Source organism: Acipenser ruthenus, chromosome 8 (assembly GCF_902713425.1).
Source record: "Acipenser ruthenus chromosome 8, fAciRut3.2 maternal haplotype, whole genome shotgun sequence".
In the NCBI taxonomy this organism is placed as follows: domain Eukaryota; kingdom Metazoa; phylum Chordata; class Actinopteri; order Acipenseriformes; family Acipenseridae; genus Acipenser; species Acipenser ruthenus.
Window position 1 is genome coordinate 351,655 of NC_081196.1, and position 13,492 is coordinate 365,146.

The 13,492-nt window shown below is 46.0% G+C and overlaps 2 protein-coding genes across 6 annotated transcripts in view; both read left to right on the forward strand.

Moving 5' to 3' along the window:
* The first annotated feature begins 1,978 nt into the window (after positions 1-1,978).
* Positions 1,979-10,554, forward strand: LOC117972745 (arsenite methyltransferase-like). The gene is made up of 10 exons (XM_034922759.2): positions 1,979-2,375; positions 3,004-3,134; positions 3,904-4,054; positions 4,633-4,769; positions 5,083-5,152; positions 6,504-6,585; positions 7,237-7,368; positions 7,814-7,956; positions 8,143-8,265; positions 9,838-10,554. Exons 1-10 carry the CDS (start codon positions 2,346-2,348, stop codon positions 9,943-9,945), a joined length of 1,107 nt encoding a protein of 368 aa, XP_034778650.2. The 5' UTR covers positions 1,979-2,345; the 3' UTR covers positions 9,946-10,554.
* Positions 10,555-10,689: 135 nt separating this feature from the next.
* Positions 10,690-13,492, forward strand: part of LOC117406384 (ubiquitin carboxyl-terminal hydrolase 25) — a 29,909-nt gene continuing 27,106 nt past the window's right edge. For all 5 annotated transcript variants that reach the window (XM_059027924.1, XM_059027926.1, XM_059027927.1 and 2 more), the window contains exon 1: positions 10,690-10,973. In XM_059027924.1, the coding sequence (XP_058883907.1) occupies positions 10,932-10,973 (42 nt within the window). In that variant the 5' untranslated portion in view covers positions 10,690-10,931. The remainder of the gene's footprint in view (positions 10,974-13,492) is intronic.

The window sequence follows — 13,492 nt, forward strand, 5'->3', positions numbered from 1 at the left end:
CGCTCTGAGACACACTGTTCACCCATACCAGCCCGCTCTGAGACACAGTGTTCATACCAGCCCGCTCTGAGACACAGTGTTCATACCAGCCTGCTCTGAGACACACTGTTCACCCATACCAGCCCGCTCTGAGACACAGTGTTCATACCAGCCTGCTCTGAGACATAGTGTTCATACCAGCCCGCTCTGAGACATAGTGTTCATACCAGCCTGCTCTGAGACACAGTGTTCATACCAGCCCGCTCTGAGACACAGTGTTCATACCAGCCTGCTCTGAGACACAGTGTTCATACCAGCCCGCTCTGAGACACAGTGTTCATACCAGCCCGCTCTGAGACACAGTGTTTATACCAGCCTGCTCTGAGACACACTGTTCACCCATACCAGCCCGCTCTGAGACACAGTGTTCATACCAGCCCGCTCTGAGACACAGTGTTCATACCAGCCCGCTCTGAGACACAGTGTTCATACCAGCCCGCTCTGAGACACAGTGTTCATACCAGCCCGCTCTGAGACACAGTGTTCATACCAGCCCGCTCTGAGACACAGTGTTCATACCAGCCTGCTCTGAGACACAGTGTTCATACCAGCCCGCTCTGAGACACAGTGTTCATACCAGCCTGCTCTGAGACATAGTGTTCATACCAGCCTGCTCTGAGACACAGTGTTCATACCAGCCCGCTCTGAGACATAGTGTTCATACCAGCCCGCTCTGAGACATAGTGTTCATACCAGCCTGCTCTGAGACACAGTGTTCATACCAGCCCGCTCTGAGACACAGTGTTCATACCAGCCTGCTCTGAGACACAGTGTTCATACCAGCCCGCTCTGAGACACAGTGTTCATACCAGCCCGCTCTGAGACACAGTGTTCATACCAGCCCGCTCTGAGACACAGTGTTCATACCAGCCTGCTCTGAGACACAGTGTTCATACCAGCCCGCTCTGAGACATAGTGTTCATACCAGCCCGCTCTGAGACACAGTGTTCATACCAGCCCGCTCTGAGACACAGTGTTCATACCAGCCCGCTCTGAGACATAGTGTTCATACCAGCCTGCTCTGAGACACAGTGTTCATACCAGCCCGCTCTGAGACACAGTGTTCATACCAGCCTGCTCTGAGACACAGTGTTCATACCAGCCCGCTCTGAGACACAGTGTTCATACCAGCCCGCTCTGAGACACAGTGTTTATACCAGCCTGCTCTGAGACACAGTGTTCATACCAGCCCGCTCTGAGACACAGTGTTCATACCAGCCTGCTCTGAGACACAGTGTTCATACCAGCCCGCTCTGAGACACAGTGTTCATACCAGCCTGCTCTGAGACACAGTGTTCATACCAGCCCGCTCTGAGACACAGTGTTCATACCAGCCCGCTCTGAGACACAGTGTTCATACCAGCCCGCTCTGAGACACAGTGTTCATACCAGCCCGCTCTGAGACACAGTGTTCATACCAGCCCGCTCTGAGACACAGTGTTCATACCAGCCCGCTCTGAGACACAGTGTTCATACCAGCCCGCTCTGAGACACAGTGTTCATACCAGCCTGCTCTGAGACACAGTGTTCATACCAGCCCGCTCTGAGACACAGTGTTCATACCAGCCTGCTCTGAGACACAGTGTTCATACCAGCCTGCTCTGAGACACAGTGTTCATACCAGCCTGCTCTGAGACACAGTGTTCATACCAGCCCGTTCTGAGACACAATGTTCATAACAGCCCGTTCTGAGACACAATGTTCATACCAGCCCGCTCTGAGACACAGTGTTCATACCAGCCCGCTCTGAGACACAGTGTTCATACCAGCCTGCTCTGAGACACAGTGTTCATACCAGCCTGCTCTGAGACACAGTGTTCATACCAGCCTGCTATGTGAATATGCGAATTATATAAAGGCAAAAACGAGTGTGCCAAGTATGTAACTGGTGGACACGTCTCGGCTCCCCGAGACCGGAGAGACAGGCTACTGTCATTGTAAAGTTTAGCAGGTTTGCTTATACTGATAGCACGCAATCGCTGTATTTTACTGCTGTGCTTTTACCATGTGACCGCAAAACACCTTTATACCGGGTATAAAGTCCTGTGTGGCAAGTTATAAAAAACTCGTCTTTTTTCAGTTTCTACTAGTTGAGACTGGAGACATCTACCACCACTGTCTTTGCAAGTTATAAAAACCTGGTCTTTTTTTCAGTTTCTACTAGTTGAGACTGGAGACATCTACCACCATGTTCTTTGCAAGTTATAAAAACCTGGTCTTTTTTTTTCTGTTTCTACTAGTTGAGATCTAAGACCTCTACCTATTTCACGTACAGTTTGGAATCGAGCGCAGAAACACACAGGAGCATGGACAGTGCGGTGCACGACAATGTTAAGGTATAGTACGCGTGTATTAAAATTGCGAATAGCAATATCCCTTAGAGGCACTGTAAAGGGCTTTCATTGAAATGGCTTTTATAGTACCAATACGCTTTTGTATTCGTTTCTTTGAATGTATTTGAATACACGGTATTTCGTTTTTGCTTTAAAAATCACAGTTTTGTTTTGTTCTTTACTGTCGTTGTTGCAGTCGGCTTTGATTGGGTTATATAAACATGCATTAGTAATAATAAAACGAAAATATATGAAGTGAGGGCGGTGCATGTCATTTTGTATGAAAATAAAAAGTGGTATTCTGCAGCATGGTGCAGTAAGCACAGTTTCATTAGAAGTGACAATGAGCAAAGCAAACCGGTCATTATTCAAAGCAAACCGGTCATTATTCCAAAGGGCAATAGGAGACGTGCTCCCCTCATAAGAGTGAGCCGCTTCATTTTGTAATTCTCATTGTCGCACTGTTCTTTCCCCAAGGCTTTCTCTCAGTATGCGTCCCCTTACCTGTATGGGAGTTACACTGCGTTTGCTGTGCTTCGTTACACTATGCTAGGCTTTTACATGGGAAATGTGATAACCTGTTGTGATGTGTACGTATAAACCAAGTTAAAAACCCTTTATTTTCCTACAGAAATACTACGGAAAACGTTTGCAAAAGTCTGAAGACCTGCAAAGCAATGCTTCGTGTAGCAGAGGCTGCCGGCCCATGCCTGACAGTGCCAGAGAGGCTCTGAACCTGGTCCATCCCGATGTCTGTGCACGGTACTGTGTGATGGTCCACACAGCGTGGGGCATGTAGTAATACAGGTCGGAGGACAGGAGGCACTGTACGATCCCAATGTTCAAATAGAAAATGTGTATCATTGAGACCATAGACATCGGAACGGGTATCACAGCTGGGCTCTGCTCTCTCTTCTCTGATTGAGATCACCCATAATCAGGGGTTCACATCACTTGTATCATTAGGGTCTCAAGTGAGCCCCAGCAGGAATGGTTTGGTACTCACCACAATGAGGGGTCATCGTCCAGTCGCTGTTTATCCCCCCCCCCCAACAGTTCACACAGCTGGGGGGTCAGAAACCACAACTGAATTTTTAAGTAGGAGTCCGGATTGCTGGTTATTACAATGTGTAACAAATCATCACTCATTCTCAATTTATTTCAATATCCTACCACCACATTGCTGCCCTGGGGATTCAGAAGCAAAACCCCAAACACTTTGTCCCTTTATTAGTGTGGTTGAACACGTTAGCCTGACGGCACAACAGTATTTATAGAAGGATGTAACTCAGGGCAAAAAATATATTATTTGAAGTAAAATGGTTAAGTGCATTTATTTTTCATTTAAATTCACATTTAAATGTAACAGCTTTCAAACATCGACACCTCCTCTCACCCCGCTCAGTTTGGTATTTCGGCTGTGGGCTGGTGATCCCGGAGAGTCTGGAGGGCTGTAAGAATGCATCGTGTTTAAAGCATGCAGAGTCTCCTCCAGTGAAGGCTCTCTCTGAACTGGCCTGTCCTGTCGCAGGTATTTCGGCTGTGGGCTGGTGGTCCCGGAGAGTCTGGAGGGCTGTAAGGTCCTGGATTTGGGCAGCGGCTCTGGACGAGACTGCTACATCCTCAGCAAACTGGTGGGGCAGACTGGCCATGTGACCGGAGTGGACATGACCTCTGAAATGGTGAACACCGTGTTACAGTACAGACCCAGAGCATTTACCACATTGAGGGCTCGATCCTCAAGGCTGTTTCCTCCAAAAACATCATTAGCAGGATGTGTTCACAAACTAATAACATGCCCAATAGCAAGCCAGAAATAAAACAACTCAGACTGGCAAGCAATCTTGAGTGGTTTCTTATCTGTTTTAAGCTGAGAGAACAAGAAGACCCTTTTTCAGGAACAGTGGTTTGAAACCTGCTTCCAGGAAACCGGGAGACCTAGTTTGAGATCACTTTGCTGTATCAAACCCCAAGTCTGCTCTGGTGTGCCGTGCAGTGGCCTGAAGCCTAGTCTCCTGAAAGCAAGTTCCATGCCACAAAGTAGCTTCGTGTTCCCTCAGAGTTGAAAATTGTGTTTTTTTTTCCCATCTGGTAAAAATAATGCTAATGACAATTTGGAGTAAATAGCTTTGGAGAATACGGTCCTAAGAATTTTAGGGTCCTTTGCTCCAGGACATAGAGACGTACTTGTATTAACTGATAGAAGTGTGTTCATCTTCTCAACAGATTGTCTGTGTTTGTTTTCATCATTATCCTTTAGATCTTGACTTCACGCAAATATCTCCAGTACCACCAGGAAAAATTTGGATATGAGAAAGCGAATACTGACTTTGTTCAAGGCTATCTGGAGAGTCTGGGAGAGGCTGGCATCCAGAGTGACTGCTGTGATGTCCTGATGTAAGTGTAACAGGGAGGAGGCTGAGCGCAGAGTCTCGACCGCTGTACAAAACACAGCCAGGCTTCTGCCAAAAAGCTGTCTCCGAAATGGGCAGGCGCAGTCGGATCAGTTTTGTGCAGTGTTAAAAAGTGGTGGTCAGTATGGTCAGACGATCGCTGTTTACCACCCCTCTGGAAAATAAGATTGAATGGGCCCAGCTGGACTGGGTTAATAATGCTTACAGTTTATTTACATAGCTGTGTTATTTAAATTGTGAACTCTGTCGATTTGGAATGAAAGCTTGTAACGGGAGCCTCTGTCTTTCTATTTCAGCTCAAACTGTGTAATATGTCTGTGTCCTGACAAGAGGGCAGTCCTTCAGGAAGCACATCGGATTCTCAAGGTCATTTTATTCCTCCTTCCTGCTGGCTGTGTCACCGCTGCCTGTCTGTCTTGGGGCTGCCCTATAGGATAGCGTTCAGAAGGGTGGAGTTCAGAAGGGTGGAGTTCAGAAGGGTGGCGTTGAGCCATTGCGGGTCAGCTGAATGAACGTGGAAACACAGGATCAGGGCAGCTCAGATTGACAGCTGAATGAACATGGAAACACAGGATCAGGGCAGCTCAGATTGACAGCTGAATGAACATGGAAACACAGGATCAGGGCAGCTCAGATTGACAGCTGAATGGACATGGAAACACAGGATCAGGGCAGCTCAGATTGACAGCTGAATGGACATGGAAACACAGGATCAGGGCAGCTCAGATTGACAGCTGAATGAACATGGAAACACATGATCAGGGCAGCTCAGATTGACAGCTGAATGAACATGGAAACACATGATCAGGGCAGCTCAGATTGACAGCTGAATGAACATGGAAACACAGGATCAGGGCAGCTCAGATTGACAGCTGAATGGACATGGAAACACAGGATCAGGGCAGTTCAGATTGACAGCTGAATGGACATGGAAACACAGGATCAGGGCAGCTCAGATTGACAGCTGAATGAACATGGAAACACAGGATCAGGGCAGCTCAGATTGACAGCTGAATGGACATGGAAACACAGGATCAGGGCAGCTCAGATTGACAGCTGAATGAACATGGAAACACAGGATCAGGGCAGCTCAGATTGACAGCTGAATGGACATGGAAACAGGATCAGGGCAGCTCAGATTGACAGCTGAATGGACATGGAAACACAGGATCAGGGCAGCTCAGATTGACAGCTGAATGAACATGGAAACACAGGATCAGGGCAGCTCAGATTGACAGCTGAATGGACATGGAAACACAGGATCAGGGACTGCAGGGTTTCTCAACCTGGGTTGAGGAGATAAAAAGATAAAAATAGAAAAACAAGTGTGATAGTGTTTCTAAAGAATACAGCAGCAGGAGCAGCAGCGAGATCACTAGGAAAGTGAAGGAGTCTCTCCAGTGCTCTGAGTCATGTCTACAGAGAAGGTCACAACGCTCTGGGCTGCACTGAGAGCACATGTCTGACACCTTCAGCACAGAGATCAGAAGCACACGCTTACCAGCATGTATTTCACACTGACTTTCACAGTGCGCTCTCAATGCAAGAGATCAAAATGTTATATTAGTAACAGTAAAAAAGAGAAGGTTGTTTCATGAAACATTTTACGATTTAATAATAATAATAATAATAATAATAATAATAATAATAATAATAATCTTTTACTGTAAATAAAAACCTTAATGTCTAAAGTGGGTTTTTTTTCGTTTTTTTTCAGGATGGTGGAGAATTTTATTTCAGCGACATGTATGCCAGCAAGGCTGTACCTGAAAGTTTAAAACAGGATCCAGTTGTGTGGGGTAATCATCCTCATCATCATCATTATTAGTAGTAGTCGTAGTATTTGCATTACTGTTGTCATTTGCTTAAAGAGGTCATATAAACAAGGAGTTAAACATTTCTAGACCTCTCACAGCTCATAGTTAGTAAGCCCCTTATGTTGCCATAGCTCGTTTAATTGCCAAGACTTTATGCTCACTTGCACACCACACTGTAGATTCACTTCCTGTGCGTCGGGTATTAGGTCCCCCAGCACGATCTTCCTGTGCTGCTCATCAGGAGCCTCTCATTTCCTTCCTGTGCTTCACACAGGTCTCCGGGTGAGGTCCTGGTAGACTTGGTGTGTATGATCTTCCTGTGCTTCACACAGGTCTCCGGGTGAGGTCCTGGTAGACTTGGTGTGTATGATCTTCCTGTGCTTCACACAGGTCTCCGGGTGAGGTCCTGGTAGACTTGGTGTGTATGATCTTCCTGTGCTTCACACAGGTCTCCGGGTGAGGTCCTGGTAGACTTGGTGTGTATGATCTTCCTGTGCTTCACACAGGTCTCCGGGTGAGGTCCTGGTAGACTTGGTGTGTATGATCTTCCTGTGCTTCACACAGGTCTCAGGGTGAGGTCCTGGTAGACTTGGTTTGCATGCTTAGTGATTTGCCTGTGTTTTCTTGTTACAGGAGAGGGGATGGGAGGAGCTCTCTACTGGAAGGATTTGATTTCTGTGGTGAAGGAGCTGGGGTTCAGCACACCATACCTGGTTACTGCAAGCAAGATCTTGGTCCACAACTCTGAAATTCTGAAAAAAACAGGCATGTTCATGTCAGACTCCACAGCATGTTTTAATATGAGCTGCTCTTCAAGCCTGGGTGTGATCCAGGCTGCAAAACCCCAAATACCCTGCCGCTTCATTCTCAGTGATCACCCAGATAGGGAGCTCTCCGACTTTATTGGTCCTCAAATGATTCCAAACTTCTGGATGTTTGTTCTTTTGTTCATTGTGTTCATAGTGATAGATATAGACTCCATGGCAATGATTGTAGCTACACTGTCAACCTTCTCAAAGGCTGTCTGTCTGTCTGTAAGTACACTAGAAAACAATGCAGGGTTAAAACTAACATTTATTTCCTTGGTAAAACAAAAACCTGGACTGTTTGGGGTTGAGGACCAGTGCAGGATTCAATACGAATAGGAATTACTTCACCCTAAAAACCCTACAGTCAGATTCTTTTATTATATTTGGTTGCTTTTTTTCAGGGGATATCGCTTACGCTTCTGGGACGTACCGTTTCTTCAAATTGCCCAAAAGCAGAACTAACAAGAAAGCAGTGGTGACTTACAGAGGAACGATCCCTGACTATGCAGAACAGCTGGACTTCGACGTCCTTCACGTGTTTAAAGTAACGTAGTGCTCCTAGGAGCAGATCAGGCCCTTTCTCTGTGCAGCTTAGTTTCAGTTTGCTAGCTGTAGAACGGGTTTTAACTTGGGTCACCTCACCTGTACAATACATTGCACAAGGAAGGTGCATTGTGATTACCGGGGGGGATTTCATTCTGGATTTCTATCTTTTTTTCCTTTTTTGCAGAAAGGTGAAGCTGTGTCAGTCGATGCAGAGATGGCTGCTGTTCTGCAATTCTCTCGGTTTGCTCCTCATTTCACTGTTCAGAGCTCTGATAACACAAGTGCTAGTGAGGGGGAGACTCAGCAGGTAAGGGTGTATTTTATGGCTCTTTATCATATCACAGATCCCATTGCTTCAGATAATCCAATCAAGGTAAAACTATAGGTAACGCAAGTCAAGGAGGCAAACGTTTTGGCCAGATGCCTTCAGCTCGTGTTCTGACAGACACCCGGATGCCTTCAGCTCGTGTTCTGACAGACACCCGGATGCCTTCAGCTCGTGTTCTGACAGACACCCGGATGCCTTCAGCTCGTGTTCTGACAGACACCCGGATGCCTTCAGCTCGTGTTCTGACAGACACCCGGATGCCTTCAGCTCGTGTTCTGACAGACACCCGGATGCCTTCAGCTCGTGTTCTGACAGACACCCGGATGCCTTCAGCTCGTGTTCTGAGAGACACCCGGATGCCTTCAGCTCGTGTTCTGAGAGACACCCGGATGCCTTCAGCTCGTGTTCTGAGAGACACCCGGATGCCTTCAGCTCGTGTTCTGAGAGACACCCGGATGCCTTCAGCTCGTGTTCTGAGAGACACCCGGATGCCTTCAGCTCGTGTTCTGACAGACACCCGGATGCCTTCAGCTCGTGTTCTGACAGACACCCGGATGCCTTCAGCTCGTGTTCTGACAGACACCCGGATGCCTTCAGCTCGTGTTCTGACAGACACCCGGATGCCTTCAGCTCGTGTTCTGACAGACACCCGGATGCCTTCAGCTCGTGTTCTGACAGACACCCGGATGCCTTCAGCTCGTGTTCTGAGAGACACCCGGATGCCATCAGCTCGTGTTCTGAGAGACACCCGGATGCCTTCAGCTCGTGTTCTGAGAGACACCCGGATGCCTTCAGCTCGTGTTCTGAGAGACACCCGGATGCCTTCAGCTCGTGTTCTGAGAGACACCCGGATGCCTTCAGCTCGTGTTCTGACAGACACCAGGATGCCTTCAGCTCGTGTTCTGAGAGACACCCGGATGCCTTCAGCTCGTGTTCTGACAGACACCAGGATGCCTTCAGCTCGTGTTCTGAGAGACACCCGGATGCCTTCAGCTCGTGTTCTGAGAGACACCCGGATGCTTTCAGCTTGTGTTCTGACAGACACCCGGATGCCTTCAGCTCCTGTTCTAACAGACTTTTCCCACACAAAAACCACCCGTGTCTTTTGATTCTTTGCTCAAAGTCTGATGTTGTTTTTCTCACAGAATGTTGAAGCCGGTCTCATGCTGTAGTTTTCAAGCTCAATGATACAGAAGAGAGATAGACAAGCATCACATGGTTTTATGATGGGCGTATTGTCAAATATCATGTTGAGTTATCAAGATGTCAAATATCATGTTGAGTTATCATGATGTCAAATATCATGTCGAGTTATCATGATGTCAAATATCATGTTGAGTTATCAAGACCTATGTTTCTTTTTTAAGCCAACTGCTGGCCAAAACAGGCCTTATATGACATCCTTTATGAGGAGTGACTGACATTTTGAGTTTAAGGGTATTTTACTGAACTCTGGGTCTCATTTTTATTATTTAACCTTTGAACCTCTTTTTGTTTTAGCTATAGATGTATAGATATATAAAACACATCTTTTCTTGTTCGTTTCTGCAGTATTGCCACCTCAACCCCTTCCTCCTTGCTGATAGGCTGGGCACATCAGTACAGAAGAGTTCCAAACCCGGGCCGTGTGACAAGAAGGAAGGGGCGGGCGCTCCCTGAGAAGCACCGAACACAGAGAGGCCCCTGACATCACTTCACACTACATGTCCTGCGCCTGTTTTAAAGCCCACGGTTCACAAGCATTGTACTGTAAATTGCATTCCTGATTTGGCTCATTGATTTGTACCACTGCTGTGTTACTGAAGAGGTGTTCTTACACAACCCTAACTGAAAACACAATGGGGAGCAAGTTTAATATCTACAAACACGACACCGTGGTCTGTATCCACGCAGCACTGGCGTGTCTCAGGGGCTGATGTGATTCACCTGCACTCTGCTCCTTCTCTAAACTCAAGTGAAAAACAGCAGCCAGCAGAGTCCTACAAAAGTGAAGCGCTTTCCCACGTGACACGCTAGACTGCTTGCACACGTTTGTTTCTAGAATAGTAATACTGCTAATAATATATCCAGCATGCTGTGGCTCCTATAGAAGGTAATGAATTAGTGCAGCAGGAAGGATAATTTAGGAACTATATAACAGTAGATAACCGTGTATAGAACACCGACCCCAGACACAGTCTGAGCACCTCGGTGGGTAGTCTGGTGACACACTGTGGGTGTAATGTGTAAAATATTGAGATGTACAATATACACCCTTTGCTTTAACGAGTTTGTTTGTTTGTTTATTTATTTATTTATTTATTTATTTTTCAATTTACAAACGCCCGACCTTCACTGATTCATCCCCATACAGTATGTGCACATCAGTTGTGCAGTGAATGATTTATAAGTCTTAGTGACGCGTGCCCAGGCAGCGCCTGTATCCTGATTCCTGAACGTAGCCTGCACAGACCTAACCAGTGGATCACAGAAAGGCTATTGTAATGATGGAATACATGTAGTTTTTTTTTTTTTTTTTTTTTTTCCTCCTGGATGGCCCATGGCTCCCGATGATGCGCGCATAAACAGGGAGGCATCTTAACTATTGCAATTCTTTTCGTTTCATTGACCTCGCTTTTTATTTTGTTCCTCTTTTTAAACCGGCCATGACTGTGGAGCAGAATGTCCTTCAGCAGCACTCGCAAAAGGTATTTTCATTTGTTTGCTTGGTAAAGATGTTTGTGTTTCGAAGCTGGTATTGGAGGGAGAGGTTGTGGGACTCTGACCGAGAGGGGAAACTGATCTCCGGCGCTGTTTCTAATCGAGTCCCGGGCTATGCAGGTCTTTCTGCCTTATTCTCTACAACCCGCGGGTCCTTTAATAACAGATAACGTCTGTTAACGTTTCGTATTTTAACTCTGCTTGTATTTAATGCTCGTATTCCCGTTGCGCAGATTACATTGTTTTTATTACAGCGTCTTTTTAAACAAAACGGAGCGGTGTAAAATTAAAAACACGAAGACATGTTAAATCGAGGCTGCACCAGAGTAAACAGAGAGCAGTGATAGCATACAGGTGTTGGTGCATTGTCAGTACCATTACCCGTTACTTGAGATAAGAGATACCAGTGTGCTCGTTTAATCCGGCAGCGCTGTGATCATTTAGTCCAGGGGGGTGGGGTTACGCGTGCATGCGGCAGGCAGTCGAGCACTGGACAGTTCTGTAAGAATCACAACTGGTCTTGGTGCGTCTCTATTAGTGTAAAGTACACAAGTCTTATGGCGTGGGGAGGCAATACTGACAATTACGTAAACCACTAGAGAGGCGAGTGGATTTAACAGTCGCAGTGAATGGGCTCTGACCGGTGCGATACAGACAAACAACGCCTCATATAAGCCTGATAGAACTACCTGAACAAACAGGCTCGTTCATTACTGAGAACAAACCTTTGGAAGCGTAATGTTGCGTATGCCAGCACTAATGCCCTCCGCCAAGGGTATCTCCAGGGGAATTAGTAAAAGGGCTGGGTTACAGCCGACCCTCCCAGCTGGACATCGGCTTCCATACAACGACTGGCGTTCCAAACCGCAGTGCCCCCAGGACTGCAGTCCCAGGTAGCGTGCACTTGATTTTTAGAATTGGAGTACAGCCAGAAACGCACACTCTCTGTCCGAGATGACAGACTGCTTTCATGGCATGGGTTAGATGTTTTTACATTTTTGAAGCCAGCATCACAGTCCGTACTTAGTCTGCTGCGCATATGGACTTGACGTGTTGGTTTGTCAGGTGCAGCAGGCAGGCAGGGGCGTGGCCTGGAGAGACACGTCATTAGGCATCATGGGTCTCAAAGTTTCTGTCAACAAGAAAGAAAAAAAATGTAAATGAGGCTTTTCCTGTAGACTATCTGCAATGATGCCATAAAGTTATCTATAATAATGTTGCAAGATTTATACTGAATGCAGATTACAAGCAGCACCACTGCACTCTCTGAAACTTTAGGGTGGTTCAGTCTGGAGAATAGAAGGCTCTCTCATTTCTTGTGTTTCGTTTATGCGTTACCGTAGCTCTCTGTTAGAGACATGTAACTCTGTCTGTGCACTAAGATCAAATGATGTTCCTGCTTTTAAAACCCTACATTGAGATCTAATATGGGCCAGCATGCCTTTGTATATCAAGCTTCCCCTCTCTGGAGCTCCTTGGCTTGGAACAGAAAAACAGCCTCTTCTTCACAATACCTTTCAAGCCACTCATATATTTGATTTGAAATCTGAGCAGGGTTGCACATCTTGTGAATCCGGACTATGACCAGCGTCGTGTGAATTGGATTTGTTCTGTTTGTTCTGTTTTTATTTTGTATTACTGGTTTTGTTTATGATTGTTTTGTGTGTTTTAGTCCAGTTTGAATGATTTGGATACTTTTGCCATTGATTTTACAATGTTATGCCAGGACCCCTTTGTAATGAGATGTATAACTCAAGGGTTCTATCCTGGTTAAATGGATCCATTTGAATTTGATCTCATCCCTGTGATAAAGACGAGATGACTGGTGATTCCTTTAGTTTGAACCAGTGCGTTGGGAGATCGGCTGTGAAGATTATTTGCTGTAACAATCGTCTAAATCAGGCTGTTATTTTAATTGAATAACTCAGACAAAGAGTGAAGGAGAGAGGAGAAACTGCGCAAGGTTTGCTGTTTGTTTTTCCCTGGATCCGAACTGTTATGCCGGCTGCCCCAGGTTTAAAGTCCACAGTTCGCTTGTTTCATTGAGTCTGGTGGAAGGAGTGGATAGTTCAAGTGCATTTCAAAGGGGTCTCACTGGCAAGCCTCTGCTTGTTCATCACCAGCACATCTGTACACTACCAAGCCTGTGCACACCATTCAAGGGACTAGAATAGTGTAGTTCCTGTATTTTTCTGAGAATCTTCAGCTTCCTGTGTTTAATTATGTCTGGTATCTATGAGCCAGCACAGTAAACAAGTGCAGTCATCAGATAAGTTCTGTGTGTTTCTTCAATCAAAGTGGTGAAGCGCTACAAACCAGAAAAAAAACCGGGTTATATTCAGGCAGGTTTGTTTTTATTTTATTTTTTAAAATTTTTTTTGAGTGTTGAGAAATAATTCAGGAATGAAGTTTAGGAAAGATATGGATGGTAGCCTGATGGTTGATGAGTGTTGGTCACATACAGAGTCAGCTTTTAAATGGCCAAAACAAATGCATTCCTCTGCCA

Excerpts from the sequence above, each read along its gene's own strand:
- LOC117972745 (XM_034922759.2), top strand. The coding sequence starts at position 2,346 with ATGGACAGTGCGGTGCACGACAATGTTAAG. Across the intron at positions 2,376-3,003 it reads CGGTGCACGACAATGTTAAG|AAATACTACGGAAAACGTTT; the intron begins GTATAGTACGCG and ends ATTTTCCTACAG. Across the intron at positions 4,055-4,632 it reads TGGACATGACCTCTGAAATG|ATCTTGACTTCACGCAAATA; the intron begins GTGAACACCGTG and ends ATTATCCTTTAG.